Below are 14,701 nucleotides of genomic sequence, written 5' to 3'. Positions count from 1 at the left end.
CCAGCAGCTCAAAACTGGGCATCCATGAGGCACTGTGGGCCATCAGCAGCAGCAGAATTGTATTCCAGCACAATCTGTAACCTCATGGCCCAGCATATTCCTCACTCTATCATTACCAGCAAGCCAGGGGATCAACCCTGGTTCATTGAGGAGTGTAGAAGAGCATGCCAGGAGCAGCACCAGGCATACCTAAAAATGAGGTGCCAACCTGGTGAAGCTACAACTCAGGACTGCATGCATGCTAAACAGCGGAAGCAACATGCTATAGACAGAGCTAAGCGATTCCACAACCAACGGATCAGATCAAAGTTCTGCAGTCCTGCCACATCCAGTTGTGAATGGTGGTGGAAAATTAACAACTAATGGGAGGAGGAGGCTCTGTCAACAACCCCATCCTCAATGATGGCGGAGTCCATCACGTGAGTGCAAAAGACAAGGCTGAAGCGTTTGCAACCATCGTCAGCCAGAAGTGCCGAGTGGATGATCCATCTCGGCCTCCTCCCGATATCCCCACCATCACAGAAGCCAGTCTTCAGCCAATTCGATTCACTCCACGTGATATCAAGAAACGGCTGAGTGCATTGGATACAGCAAAGGCTATGGGCCCCGACAACATTCCGGCTGTAGTGCTGAAGACTTGTGCTCCAGAACTAGCTGCACCTCTAGCCAAGCTGTTCCAGTACAGCTACAACACTGGCATCTACCCGACAATGTGGAAAATTGCCCAGGTATGTCCTGTCCACAAAAAGCAGGACATATCCAAACTGGCCAATTACTGCCCCATCAGTCGACTCTCAATTGTCAGCAAAGTGATGGAAGGTGTAGTCGACAGTGCTATCAAGCGGCACTTACTCACCAATAACCTGCTCACCGATGCTCAGTTTGGGTTCTGCCAGGATCACTCGGCTCCAGACCTCATTACAGCCTTGGTCCAAACATGGACAAAGGAGCTGAATTCCAGAGGTGAGGTGAGAGTGACTGCCCTTGACATCAAGGCAGCATTTGACAGAGTGTGGCACCAAGGAATCAGGGAAAACTCTCCAGTGGCTGGAGTCATACCTAGCACAAAGGAGGATGTTAGTGGTTGTTGGAGGCCAATCATCTCAGCCCCAGGACATTGCTGCAGGAGTTCCTCAGGGCAGTGTCCTAGGCCCAATCATCTTCAGCTGCTTCATCAATGACCTTCCCTCCATTATAAGGTCAGAAATGGGGATGTTTGCTGATGATTGCACAGTGTTCAGCTCCATTCGCAACCCCTCAGATAATGAAGCAGTCCGTGCTCGCATGCAACATCCAGGCTTGGGCTGATAAGTGGCAAGTAACATTCGCGTCAGTCAAGTGCCAGGCAATGACCATCTCCAACAAGAGAGAGTCTAACCACCTCCCCATGACATTCAACGGCATTACCATCGTCGAATCCCCCACAATCAACGTCCTGGGGGTCACCATTGACCAGAAACTTAACTGGACCAGCCACATAAATACCATGGCTACAAAAGCAGGTCAGAGGCTGGGTATTCTGCGACGAGTGACTCACCTCCTGACTCCCCAAAGCCTTTCCACCATCTACAAGGCACAAGTCAGGAGTGTGATGGAATACTGTCCACTTGCCTGGATGAGTGAAGCTCCAACAACACTCAAGAAGCTCGACACCATCCAGGACAAAGCAGCCCGCTTGATTGGCACCCCATCCACCACCCTAAACATTCGCTCCCTTCACCACCAGCGCACTGTGGCTGCAGTGTGTACCATCCACAGGATGCACTGCAGTAACTCGTGAAGGCTTCTTTGACAGCACCACCCAAACCCATGACCTCTACCACCTGGAAGGACAAGGGCAGCAGGCACATGGGAACAACACCACCTGCACGTTCCCCTCCAAGTCACACACCATCCCGACTTGGAAGTATATCACCGTTCCTTCATCGTCGCTGGGTCAAAATCCGGGATCTCCCTTCCTAACAGCACAGTGGGAGAACCTTCACCACACGGACTACAGCGGTTCAAGAAGGCGGCTCACCACCACCTTCTCTAGGACAATTAGGAATGGGCAATAAATGCTGGCCTCACCAGCGACGCCCACATCCCATGACAAAGGAATGAGGGCAGAATTGGCTGAAGTGGTAAACAGATTAGATGGTATGATGGTGGATAAGCAGTGGCAAACATTTAACAAGATATTTTATGACGTGCAACAAAAATATATCCCTGTGAGGTGGATAGACTCCATAAAAAGAGTGAACCAACCATGGCTAACTAAGGAAATCAAGGATGGGATCAGGTTGAAAGAAAAAGCATACAACATGGCAAAGATTACGGGTAACCCCGAAGATTGGGAAAACTTTAAAAACCAGCAAAGAACGACTAAAATAATACTACAGAGGAAGAAAATAAATTTTGAGAGTAAACTAGCAAGAAATATAAAAACTGACAGTAAAAGCTTCCACAAGTATATAAAAAGGAAGAGTGTAGCTAAAGTAAACATTGGTCCCTTAGAGGATGAGACTGGGGAAATAATAATGGAAAACAAGAAAACAGCAGAGGAATTGAACTGATATTTTGTATCTGTCTTCACAGTAGAAGACACTAATAACATACCAATAATAGTGGAAAATCAAGGGGCAAAGGGGAGGGAGGAACTAAGAACTATCACTATCACTAGAGAAAAAGCACTAGGTAAACTAATGGGTCTAAAGGCTGACAAGTCCCCTGGACCTGATGGCTTGCATCCGAGGGTCTTAAAGGAAGTGGCTACAGAGATAGTGGATACATTGGTTGTAATCTTCCAGAATTCACTGGATTCTGGAAAGGTCCCAGCGGATTGGAAAACCGCAAACGTAACACCCTATTCAAGAAGGGAGTGAGACAGAAAGCAGGTAACTAGACTAGTTAGCCTAACATCTGTCATTGGGAAAATGCTAGAAACCATTTTTAAGGAAGTAGTAGCAGGACATTTGGAGACTCATAATACAATCAAGGAGAGTCAACATTGGTTTATGAAGGGGAAATCGTGTCTGACAAATTTAGTAGAGTTCTTTGAGGAAGTAACGGGTAGGGTGGATAAAGGGGAACCAATGGACGCAGTCTATTTGGATTTCCAAAAGGCATTTGATAAGGTGCTACATAAAAGGTTACTGCACAAGATAAGAGCTCATGATTGTTGTGGGTAATATACTGGCATCGATAGAGGATTGGCTAACTAAAAGAAAACAGAATTGTGATAAAAGGGCCATTTTCAAAATGGCAATCTGTAACTAGTGGGGTGACGCAGGGCTCAGTGCTGGGGCCTCATCTATTTACAATACATATCAATGACTTGGATGAAGCAACAGAGTGTATTATGGCCAAATTTGCTGATGATACAAAGATAGGTGGAAAAGCAAGTTGCGATGAGGACATAAAGTGTCTGCAAAGGGATATTGACAGGTTAAGCGAATGGGCAAAAATTTGGCAGATGGAATATAATGTGGGAAAATGTGACGTTATCCACTTTGGGAGGAAAAATAAAAAAGCAAAATATTATTTGAATGGAGAAATACTACAAAATGCTGCGGTACAGAGGGATCTGGGTGTCCTCATACGTGAAACACAAAAAGTCACGTGAAACACAAAAAGTCAACATATAGGTGCAGCAGGTAATCTGGAAGCAAATGAAATATTGGCCTTTATTTCTAGGGGGATGGAGTATAAATGCTGGGAAATCATGCTACAACTGTACAGGGTGCTGGTGAGACCACACCTGGAGTACTGCGTACAGTTCTGGTGTCCTTATTTAAGGAAGGATATACTTGCATTGGAGGCAGTTCAGAGAAGGTTCACTAGGTTGATTCCGGGTATGGAAGGGTTGTCTTATAAGGAAAGATTGAACCAGTTGGGTCTATACTCATTGGAATTGAGAAGAATGAGAGGAGATCTTATTGAAACATATAAGATTCTGAGGGGACATGATAGGGTAGATGCTGAGAGGATGTTACCCCTCATGGGGGAATCTAAAACTAGGGGGCATAGTCTCAGAATAAGGGGTTGCCCGTTTAAGACGGAAATGTGAAGGAATTTCTTCTCCCAGAGGGTCGTGAATCTTTAGAATTCTTTACCCCAAAAAGCTGTGGAGGCTGAGTCATTGAATACATTCAAGACTGAGTTAGACAAATTTTTGATCAGCAAGGGTGTCAAAGGATATGGGGAAAAGGCGGGAAAGTGGAGTTGAGGTAAAAATCAGATCAGCCATGATCTCATTAAATGGCGGAGCAGGCTCGAATGGCCTACTCCTGCTCCTATCTCTTATGGTTTTAAATTATACAAATTTTCACAAGTAGTGATCGTAATGTACTAAAACTGAAATGCGTACCCTGAAACTTAGCTTAACTTTAAAACTTCTTTTTAAAAAAAATTATTAATACATAGTCTGTTGCATATAAATTTTTCTTGAAGTTCTAAGCGGAACCATTACTTTACATCTCTAGTTTTTTTTTAAATGGGTATTTGTGATGTACCCTTGATAATTGTGGAAGTTCTGCCCCCAAAGATTGTGTTGTACAGACACCTGTTTATTATATATAAAAAAAACTAGTGGCTTTTTTAATTGGGTTTGAGTTACTGAGAAATGCCTCATTTGCTGTATTTTGTTTGAATTTGCATCTGAATCTGATTTCAGTTTTCCTGCTTCTTTGTGAGATTGACATCTCTCCATGCTCTGGGCTATTTCTCGAACTGGCTTTCTCTATACTTGGCTTATCTGAGATACGGGCACTATCTGGAGAAATATAAATCTAAAGGAATATATTGCCTTTCAAACAATAGGGCAGAATCAGAAAAAATTAAAGAAAAAAATCTTAATCCCTATAACACAAAAGGTAAGGACAGGGAAAGAGAGAAACACTGCACAGAAAGATGGGTAGGGAGACAACAACAACAACTCGCATTTATATAACACCTTTAATGTAGTAAAACGTCCCAAGATGCTTCACAGGAGTGATTATCAGACAAATTTTGACACCGAGCCACATAGAGATATTAGGACAGGTGGCCAAAAGCTTGGTCAAAGAGGCAGTTTTTAAGGAACATCTTGAGAGGAGAGAGAGGTAGAGAAGATTAGGGAGGGGATTCCAGAGCTTAGGGCTGTAGCCATGTTATTTTGGATGCACAATATTCAAGAGCAAAGTCCATAACTGCCATTTACTGTATTTATCTTCCAACTGGTCGGGGTTTGTGACTAACGGTTATGGTAGATCAAGTCAGTTTGGTGTTCTGACTGCTCACTGCACAAAGTGAATGCGTGATTTGTCCAAGTTTAGCGTGAATCTGCCCTGTTTTGTACAGTAAGCGTGGTATAAGAGCAGAGAATCAAAGGCCCATTTCACCAGAATCTTGAAGCTGAATTCACGTTTAACAATCAGTTTCACCAAAATCAATTCAAAGTAAAGCAGAGATGCACTTCCTTCTGTTGATTTTGCTGTGAATTTCATACTCACATTGTGTGTATCTGTACATAGAGCAGCAGCATTTTAAACTGTTTCAGTCAGTGGAAAATTGGATATGGCGGGGTTGGGGGGGGGGGAATTGTGTATAAAGACTTGACAAAACTATGACAAATGACATCTTTTCTATTTCACTTAAAATTTGGATGCTAATTTGAACTCGATTTTTCTTCCCTCTTTCCACGGTATCAGCTGTGGCTCAGTGGTAGCACTCTCAGCTCTGAGTCAGAAGGTTATGGGTTCAAGCCCCAATCCAGAAACTTGAGCACAAATCTAGTCTGACACTTCCAGTGCAGTATTGAGGGAGTGCTGCACTGTTGGAGGTGCCGTCTTTCGGATGAGACAATAAACCGAGGTCTCGTCAGCCCTCTCGGGTGGACATAAAAGAACTAAGGGCACTCGAAGAAGAGCAGGGGAGTTTTCCCCGGTGTCCTGGCCAATGTTTATCCTTCAACCAACATCACTTAAAAAAAAAAACAGATTATCTGGTCATTATCACATTACTGTTTGTGGGAGCTTGCTGTGCACAAATTGGCTTTCGTGTTTCCTACATTACAACAGTGACTGCACTTCAAAAGTACTTAATTTGCTTTGGGACGCCCTGAGGTCGTGAAATGCGCTATAGATATGCAAATTCTTTCTTTCCTTTGGACCTATTTATATTCATATTGCTAGTTTTTGTTGCTGGAGTAGGATTGTTAAAGATCAGATTCTTTCATTTGCACTTTGTACAAAAGGTGAAACTCTTCCACTTCATTGGAACATTTGGAACAGGAGGAGGCCATTCAGTTAGATCATGGCTGACCTGCAATTCAACTCCTTTTACTTTGCTCCATGTCCCTTGATACCCTTACCCAGCAAAAATCAGTTTTGAACGCTCCAATTGTCCCCCAGCATCCACAGCCTTTTGGGGGAGAGAGAGATTTCTACTATTTCATAATTTAATTTCCAGCCTAAGTCTGTAGATCCAGGAGAAAGTGAGAGCTCCCATTTTGTAAATGCGGCATTGTTCTTCGCAAAAACGTTATGCCCAGTGCCCTGTATTGAATCAAGAGACCGATTTTACAATATCACATTATCAGTTTGGAGCCTCACCTGCCAGAAGCAGATTGGTGCGGAGCACTCCCGTGATTTCCTGGTTAGCACTCCTGGCAGATGAGGCTTAGTGAGGGGAACGCACATTTATAAAATTGGGCCTTGGGTGTAATTAATGTTGCGTGTAAATACTGTTTAGATGTGATTACTAGAGACCACAAACTGAATTACTGATGCTTTCCTGTACACTCCATGGCTGTGAAAAACTGGAAATCAAATATAAACTTGGTTTATTTGAGGAATGTAAATTTTGTCAGAGCTTGTATAGTTTAGCTGTGCAATACCCTCTCTAATGGTATGTGCATGAATCACTCAGCACAGGAGGTCATTTGGCCCATCGGGCCTGTGCCGGCTCTTTGAAAGAGCTATCCAATTAGTCCCACTCCCCCCTCTCTTTTCCCCATAGCCCTGAAAATTTTTCCTTTCAAGTATATATTCAATTTCCTTTTGAAAGTTACTATTGAATCTGCTTCCACCTCCCTTTCAGGCAGCGCATTCCAGATCATTACAACTCACTGCATAAAAGAATTTCTCCTCATCTCCCCTCTGGATCTTACGCCAATTACCTTAAATCTGTGTCCTCTGGTTACCGACCCCCTGCCCCCCCCACCAGTGGAAACAATTTCTCCTTATTTACTCTATCAAAACCTTTCATCATTTTGAACACCTCTATCAAATTTCCCCTTAACCTTCTTTGCTCTAAGGAGAGCAATCCCAGCTTCTCCAGTCTCCAGCACAACATTTCTGCACTACCTGGATTTTTTTAAAAGGTGGAAGAATTCACAGTGGAGTGGGTTAATTCAGGTCATAAGCTTCTGATTGAATTTGAGGTTACGGGTGTGGTTGTTATTGATTAAGATGAACTTCTGATGTGTTACAATGAAAATTGATTCCTCGGACTAAAAATATTAATGGTTTGAGAACTAGGTAGAACCATTAAATATGATGCAGTAGCTGAACAAAATTACTATTACTGTACAATAGTGTAGACAGACCTATTTATTACTTTGTCACTGGTTTGTATACTTTCAGTCAAAAGAGAATCGTATCTGGCTAACCAATCCATTTACACTGATCGAGGCACCGGAGAAGGTGCAAAAAAGATTCACAAGGATGATACCAGAACTGTGAGGCTATAACGATCAGGAAAGATTGAACAGGCTTGGGCTCTTTTCTCCAGAAAAGAGAAGGCTGAGGGGTGACCTAATAGAAGTTTTTTAATTTATGAAGGGGTTCGATAGGGTAGACGTAGAGAAGATGTTTTCACTTGTGGGGGAGACCAGAACTAGGGGCCATAAATATAAGATAGTCACTAATGAATCCAATAGGGAATTCAGGAGAAACCTCTTCACCCAGAGAGTGGTGAGAATGTGGAACTCGCTACCACAAGGAGTGGTTGAGCCAAATAGTATAGATGCATTTAAGGGGAAGCTGGATAAACACATGAGGGAGAATGGAATAGAAGGATATGTTGATAGGGTGAGTTGAAGTAGGGAGGGAGGAGGCTCGTGTGGAGCATTAACACCAGCATAGATCATTTGGGCCAAGTAATGGCCGGAATTTCCCCTCTAGCCAATGCTTAGTCATGGGCAGGTGGGGGTGGGGAGGGGGGGAAATTCTTCCCATTTTGATTTGGAATGCTATCTTGCTCTCTCTTGCTTTTCCTGCAATTTCCAATGGGTTTCAGATGCTGTACTTGCTTTCCCAAGGCTTTCTGTGCTATAAATTCTATGTACTTGAAGGAATGCTATTTCTGTGACTTCTGCAAGAAATAATATAAAGAACTAACCTCTACTCATCACTTTGGATAAAGATGCAAATTGGAGCAACGTTTCACTATTTTTGTGACTTTGAAGGGAGCAATGAATGAAGATACTGTAGTTACATCTTGGAAATATTTTTGCAGTTACTCATTCTTCTGTAGTTTTGTAGCATTTAGTATTTCTTACTTTCACCTATAGCCTCTATGTGAGACTCTGTTGCTATATGCTGTTAGTCAACAACAACAACTTGCATTTATATAGCGCCTTTAATGTCGTAAAACGTCCCAAGGCATTTCACAGGAGTGTTATCAGACAAAATTTAACACCGAGCCACTTAAGGAGATATTAGGACAGGTGACGAAAAGCTTGGTCAAAGAGGTCGGTTTTAAGGAGCGTCTTAAAGGAGGAGAGAGAGGCGGAGAGGTTTAGGGAGGGAATTCCAAATCTTAGGCCCTAGACGGCTGAAGGCACGGCCGCCAATGGTGGAACGATGAACATCGGGGATGCTCAAGAGGCAAAAATTGGAGGAGAGCACGGATCTTGGAGGGACGTGGGGCTGAAGGAGGTTAGAGAGATAGGGAGGAGCGAGGCCATGAAGGAATTTGAACAAAGGGATGAGAGTTTTAAATTCAAAGCATTGCTGGACTGGGAGCCAGTGTAGGCTGGTGAGCACGGGGTGATGAGGAAACGGGACTTGGTGCAAGTTAGGGGCAGCAGAGTTTTGGATGAGCTCTAGTCAAGCAATTATATAATGCATGGCAACCGGCATATTACACACTGTATATGGAGGCAGATCTCCCATAATAGTTAAACTATTGATTCACAATGCAAAGGAGAAGGTGAAGGAAAGTATTTAATAACTGTGCTTTAACTCTGTTTGCTCTTGGCATGTGCGATGGGAATTTCTGCTTCTGAGTGAATTGTTTAACTGAAAATGTGTCGCCAGTGTTAGATAAAAATACGTTCTACATCTTTTTGTGTGTGTGTTCATATGTATCACCATTATATTTTGTGCATCTAAAATCACTCTTTCAGTCTGTAATTAGGCGATGAATTTACTATGACATGAAGGCATTTAAAGTGACCTGGGCTGTATTATACCGACCGTGAGCCAAGCCCTTCTGGCCATTAGCGATTTTACACACAATTTGTCCACAATTCTTTAAACAAAATTAAAAATTTGAACAGTTGTGGAAACCCTACGCCAATATTTTTTTTTCAAAAGAAGCATTGTGTTGTTTCTTATCAGTGGAGAGCACCTACAACTGTCCCTACTGTTCCTTTTCCACACTGATGGTAAGCCAGCTGAAACAACATGCTCTGAAAGTGCACGGCCATGTTCTGACAGTGTCCAAACTCCACACTGACCGTCCAGCACCCTTCACTTCTGCCGACAGTCCGCTACAGACAGAGCCCCAGGCTGAGGGAGTAGCAGAATCAGATGGTAAGCTTCTCATGGCTATCTCTGACGTATGCAAATCTTACTTGAAGTTATTTTAAATGCCTTCAAAATGTTAATTAGCAGAGGCGAGATGCATTTAGTTTTTTTTAAAAGAATACTTATTATATATACTAGCGCATAAGAATTCTGTTCAAATTCTGCGATCACCAAAAAAACCCATAGCTATCTTAGTTTAAAATATTAAATATTAAAAAGTAGGACATGTGCTAATGAAAACTATATGACTTGAGACTGAGAGGGAAAGCAATTACTGCGGTCAATACATTGAACCTAATTGTTTTTTTTAGCTTATTTCTTTTTTAAAAAATAATTGTTAATAGCTCATTTTGTAAGAGCAGACTTGAAATTTTATAAGACCAGTTGTTACTCTGTGTCCTTATTCCAGACCCCATCTTCTTAAAATTTCCCTTCGCCAGAAACAAAGGTAGGAGATGGTTAACTTTCTCTTTCACCCACTGCTTATCTGTGAACAATGTAATGATTGGTCATAGACAGAAATGTCACAATCACACAAAAAGTTTATTGTTATTATTAAAATAATGAAAGCATAGATTGCTCTTCCAAATTCCTTTTGCAACCTAAACTTGAATGCTGCAGTGTCATGTAAGCAATTTCAGGTTTAAATTAGTAACCCTCCCCCAAGAAGAGGCTACCTATCTGACAATCCAAAAAGAATAATTCCGTCCTGATCATTGTTCACCCAAGTAATGGCCGGAATTTCCCCTACAGCCAATGCTTAGACATGGGCAGGCGGGGGTGGGGGGGGAAATTCTTCCCATTTTGATTTAGAACGCTATCTTGCTCTCCCTTGCTTTTCCTGCAATTTCCAATGGGTTTCAGATGCTGTACTTGCTTTCCCAAGGCTTTCTGTTGCATGGGTTTCCAGCTGTCGATCGTTTTATAATGGGGAAAATTTGTGGACATATTTATCGAATCTTAAGCTCTTTGAAAAGTTGTTTACAATCTGATACTGGAGGTGGGGGGAAGGTAACTGGTGAAAAGCTTTTGGATTTTATACAGTTCATGTTCAATAACTCCTCTTGTACAGATTCTTCATACTTGGAGCCACCAGATGTTCAACAGCAGCTTAACCATTACCAGACAGCCGCAATGGCACGGAACCGATCCAGCCCAGTCCCAGTACCATCACCAACTGCTTCCGCAGAACAGATAATCAATGGATACTTCAGCTGTGAGTTCTGCCAGTTTAATTCTGAATACATTCAAAGCATGAGACGTCACTATCGAGACAGGCACTGCGGGAAGAAACTCTACAAGTGTAAGGATTGCCCATTCTTCACGGGGTTCAGGTAAGGAATAAAAATGGCACGGAGCGAAAGGTCGATACAAATTTTGAACTTTGAGTGGTGATATAGGAATAGGAAGAGGCCATTCAGCCCCTCGAGCTTGTTCTGCCATTCAATTAGACCATGGCTGATCTGTAACTAAACTCCATTTCCCCGCCTTGGTTCCATATTCCTTAATACCCTTACCCAACACACATCAAAACCTGACAAAAAGATTTGATGTGCCAGATCTGTATTTCCAGTGCAATGGTGCAGCTCTCTTAAGCTTCTGAAGATCTTGCTGATAGCGTCCAGACTCTAGTTCCTGGAGATTTTCATAAGAGCTCAGATAAGCTTTGTCTGCTATGTAGCAACATAATCCAAAATCCCATCATCATATTGTGGAGAAGTTAAAGGACATAGAAAATGGGTGCCATTTACAGTTACAAACATTTTATTTTGATGGGATGTCGGGATTCAATTAGTCCAAGATATCAATGATACTGGGCCCAGTTGTAACTACACTTGCATTTATTTATACCAAAGCCAGATGTCTCATCCAGCATTCAAATTTGTCCTTTCTGTTCCAACTCGTTAGGAGGACACTTTTTTTATATTTGTAGACTCTTATTGGGTAAGTTCGCTGCTGATCTCTTTTTTTAAAAAATGAATCCCTGTGCCAGTTTTCTAAATGTGTTGCTTTATCAATCAGTGTGACACACAAGAAAGTTGTTGTTCAGCTATGAGGAGGTACTGGAGGACAAAAAATGCCTGTGAGACTGTACCCCAGCAAAGATGCAATGCCTTCAAAAGCAGAGAAGGGAAGGGGAGAAAATCGATGAAACGGGATGGGGGGTGGGAATGACATTGAATTGTCAGAAAAGATTGGTTAAGAAGAATTTGATACATGATCACAATACACAAACGGGTTTTTAGTGGGAGAAGAAAGACTTACATTTATACAGCAACCTTCATGACCTCAGGATGTCCCAAAGAGCTTTACAGCCAATGAAGTATGTTTTGAAGTGGTGTCACTGTTGTAATGCAGGAAACACGGCAGCCAAATTTCCCACAAACAGCAATGTGATAATAACCAGATAATCTGTCTTTTTAGTGATGTTGGTTGATGTTGGCCCAGGACACCAAGGAGAACTCCCCTGCTCTTCTTCGAAATAGTGCCATGGGATCTTATGTTGACCTGAGAGGGCAGACAGGGCCTCGGTTTAATGTCTCATCCGAAAGTGGGATAAGAGGATTAATTCTTCCTCAGAACAGTAATCTGCTAACTTTTAACACATTTATTTAAATAGGACCTTTTTGGCCTTCAATAATTTCCACATTCTTTTGCTTTTTTATCTTAAAAATTATAGTCAGAGAAATATTTTATTTGTGCCAATATGGGCAAAACCTTTGGTCACGTCATGTACATAAGAACATAAGAAATAGGAGCAGGGGTAGATCATATGGCCTCTCGAGCCTGCTGCACCATTCATTCAGATCATGGCTGATCTTCTACCTCAAATCCACTTTCCCACCCAATCCCTATATCCCTTGATTCCCTTAGTGTCCAAAAATCTCAGTCTTGAATATACTCAATGACTGAGCATCCACAGCCTTCCGGGGTAGAGAATTCCAAAGATTCACATTGGATAAATAATGTCCATCCTGCCCAGGAGGGTAAAAGTGATCATTAGCTGAGCTTTTTGTTATGTTGTGAATACTCCAATTAATTGCAATTTGGCCAGAAACTTTAGTCAGTAAAATAGTCTAAAACATGTAACTGAGTGTTCTATAGCACACTCTACAAATTGGAATGTTTCTAATCCCTTTCTGGAGCCACAGTATAACCTGTCACATATCTTGTTATGTGGAGAGTTTAGAGAAGCTGGGATTGTTCTCCTTAGAGCAGATAAGGTTAATGGGAGATTTAATAGAGGTGTTTAAAATTATGAAGGGTTTTGATAGAGAAAATAAGGAGAAACTATTATCAGTGGCAGGAGGGTCAGTAACCAGAGGACATGGATTTAAGGTAATTGGCAAAAGAACCAGAGGGGAGATGAAGAAAAAAAAATTTATGCAGCGAGTTGTTATGATCTGGAATGCACTGCCTGATGGGGCATGGAAGCAGATTCAATAGTAACTTTCAAAAGGGGAATTGGATAAATACTTGAAAAGGAAAAATTTACAGGACTATGAGGAAAGAGCAGGGGAATGGGACTAATTGGATAGCTCTATCAAAGAGCTGGCACAGGCATGATGAGCCGAATGACCTACTCCTGTGCTGTATGATTCTATGATAAGATTACAAATGTGAAATGGAGGTGCCCATCTCATACTGGAGGTTTTGTACGTCAGTCGTGATATTTTGTATGTTTGTGTTGCAGGTCTACATTTTCTATGCATGTTGAAGGCAGCCATGCAGCTCCTCCCATCGAGGGTCCCAAGGACCTGCGTTGTCCCCTCTGCCTGTACCACACGAAATACAAAAGCAGCATGATTGACCATATAGTCCTTCACAGAGGTGAGGCTCATTAATGCAAGGGCATGTGAGACTTGAAATAAGTCAATCAAAGAAGTATAATGACTGGGAAAGGGCAGATAGTTGTGTGCTGGTGTTCCCAAGCAATTAGTAACACTTTCTGTATTTTGCTAGAGCTATTAAGTATTTTCAGACTCGTACTTTATGTATCATTGTCGGCATAACTTTGTGCTTGTGAAGTCTGATAACGTAACTCTTCCGGTAAAATGTAGGTCTGCATCAGCCACAGGCACTTTGCAGATGGTAACACCAGAGCCTACACCTTGTGACTGTAAAATCTGGGGGTAGAATTTTGTCTTTGGTATTCTAGTGGATTGTCCGCCCAATTTTCATTCCATCGATTTCAACAAGTGTGTCCAATCGCTGGCCACAAATTAATTACAGATCTCAATCTTAATGTAATGCTTGGCATCAGAGCATAATGACCTTAATCTCACTGAAATATTAATGCATTGCTTCTGTATCCATCTATGAGCAACATTTCACGCGTATGTTAAAAGGTGGCTGTTCGTGGGCTCTGTAACGACAAATGTTCTTCAATCTTTTCTTCTTCCACAGAAGAGAGAGTTGTCCCCATTGAAGTCCGTCGTTCAAAGCTCTCCAGACACTTGCAAGGAATCGTGTTTCGTTGCGATAAGTGCACCTTCACCTGCTCCAGCGATGAGACTCTACAACAACACATGGAGAAGCACAAGGAGCTGAAACCATACAAGTGCCAACTATGCTATTATGAGAGCCGAATAAAAGATGATTTAGAGAACCATCTTCAGGAAGAACACAAAGTAATTTTGATTATTGTTATGGATTGTATCTTCCTCGCCCTGTAATTTAGTGATTAAACCATTCCATTAATGCTCTATCCTTAAGTGTATTTCTACCATTAAGCATATTATTGGACTCTTCATTCTGCCTCCACGTACAAATTCAGGTTAATTGTTGACACAGTTATGTGGACTGGAGGGGAGGTATAACTTTAGCGAGGTGATGTGATGACATCCAACTTTACAAAGAATTACACAATGCACAGCGCAGAAACTGGCAATTCGGTTCAACTGGTCTATGCTGGTGTTTATGCTCCA

General features: G+C 42.1%; 1 protein-coding gene across 7 annotated transcripts in view; it reads left to right on the top strand.

Moving 5' to 3' along the window:
- znf462 (zinc finger protein 462) overlaps nt 1-14,701 on the top strand; it is a 114,973-nt gene that overhangs the window by 86,791 nt on the left and 13,481 nt on the right. For 4 of the 7 annotated variants that reach the window (XM_067983489.1, XM_067983486.1, XM_067983487.1 and 1 more), the window contains 5 exons: nt 9,585-9,779; nt 10,183-10,221; nt 10,846-11,107; nt 13,468-13,604; nt 14,181-14,404. In XM_067983489.1, coding sequence (XP_067839590.1) covers nt 9,585-9,779; nt 10,183-10,221; nt 10,846-11,107; nt 13,468-13,604; nt 14,181-14,404 — 857 coding nt within the window. The remainder of the gene's footprint in view (nt 1-9,584; nt 9,780-10,182; nt 10,222-10,845; nt 11,108-13,467; nt 13,605-14,180; nt 14,405-14,701) is intronic. The other 3 variants (XM_067983491.1, XM_067983490.1, XM_067983492.1) reach the window with 3 other exon arrangements.

This window comes from Heptranchias perlo, chromosome 4, assembly GCF_035084215.1.
Source record: "Heptranchias perlo isolate sHepPer1 chromosome 4, sHepPer1.hap1, whole genome shotgun sequence".
Taxonomy (NCBI): Eukaryota; Metazoa; Chordata; class Chondrichthyes; order Hexanchiformes; family Hexanchidae; genus Heptranchias; species Heptranchias perlo.
Note: the sequence above shows the minus strand (reverse complement) of the source record. Positions and strands in the feature narration are given on the sequence as shown.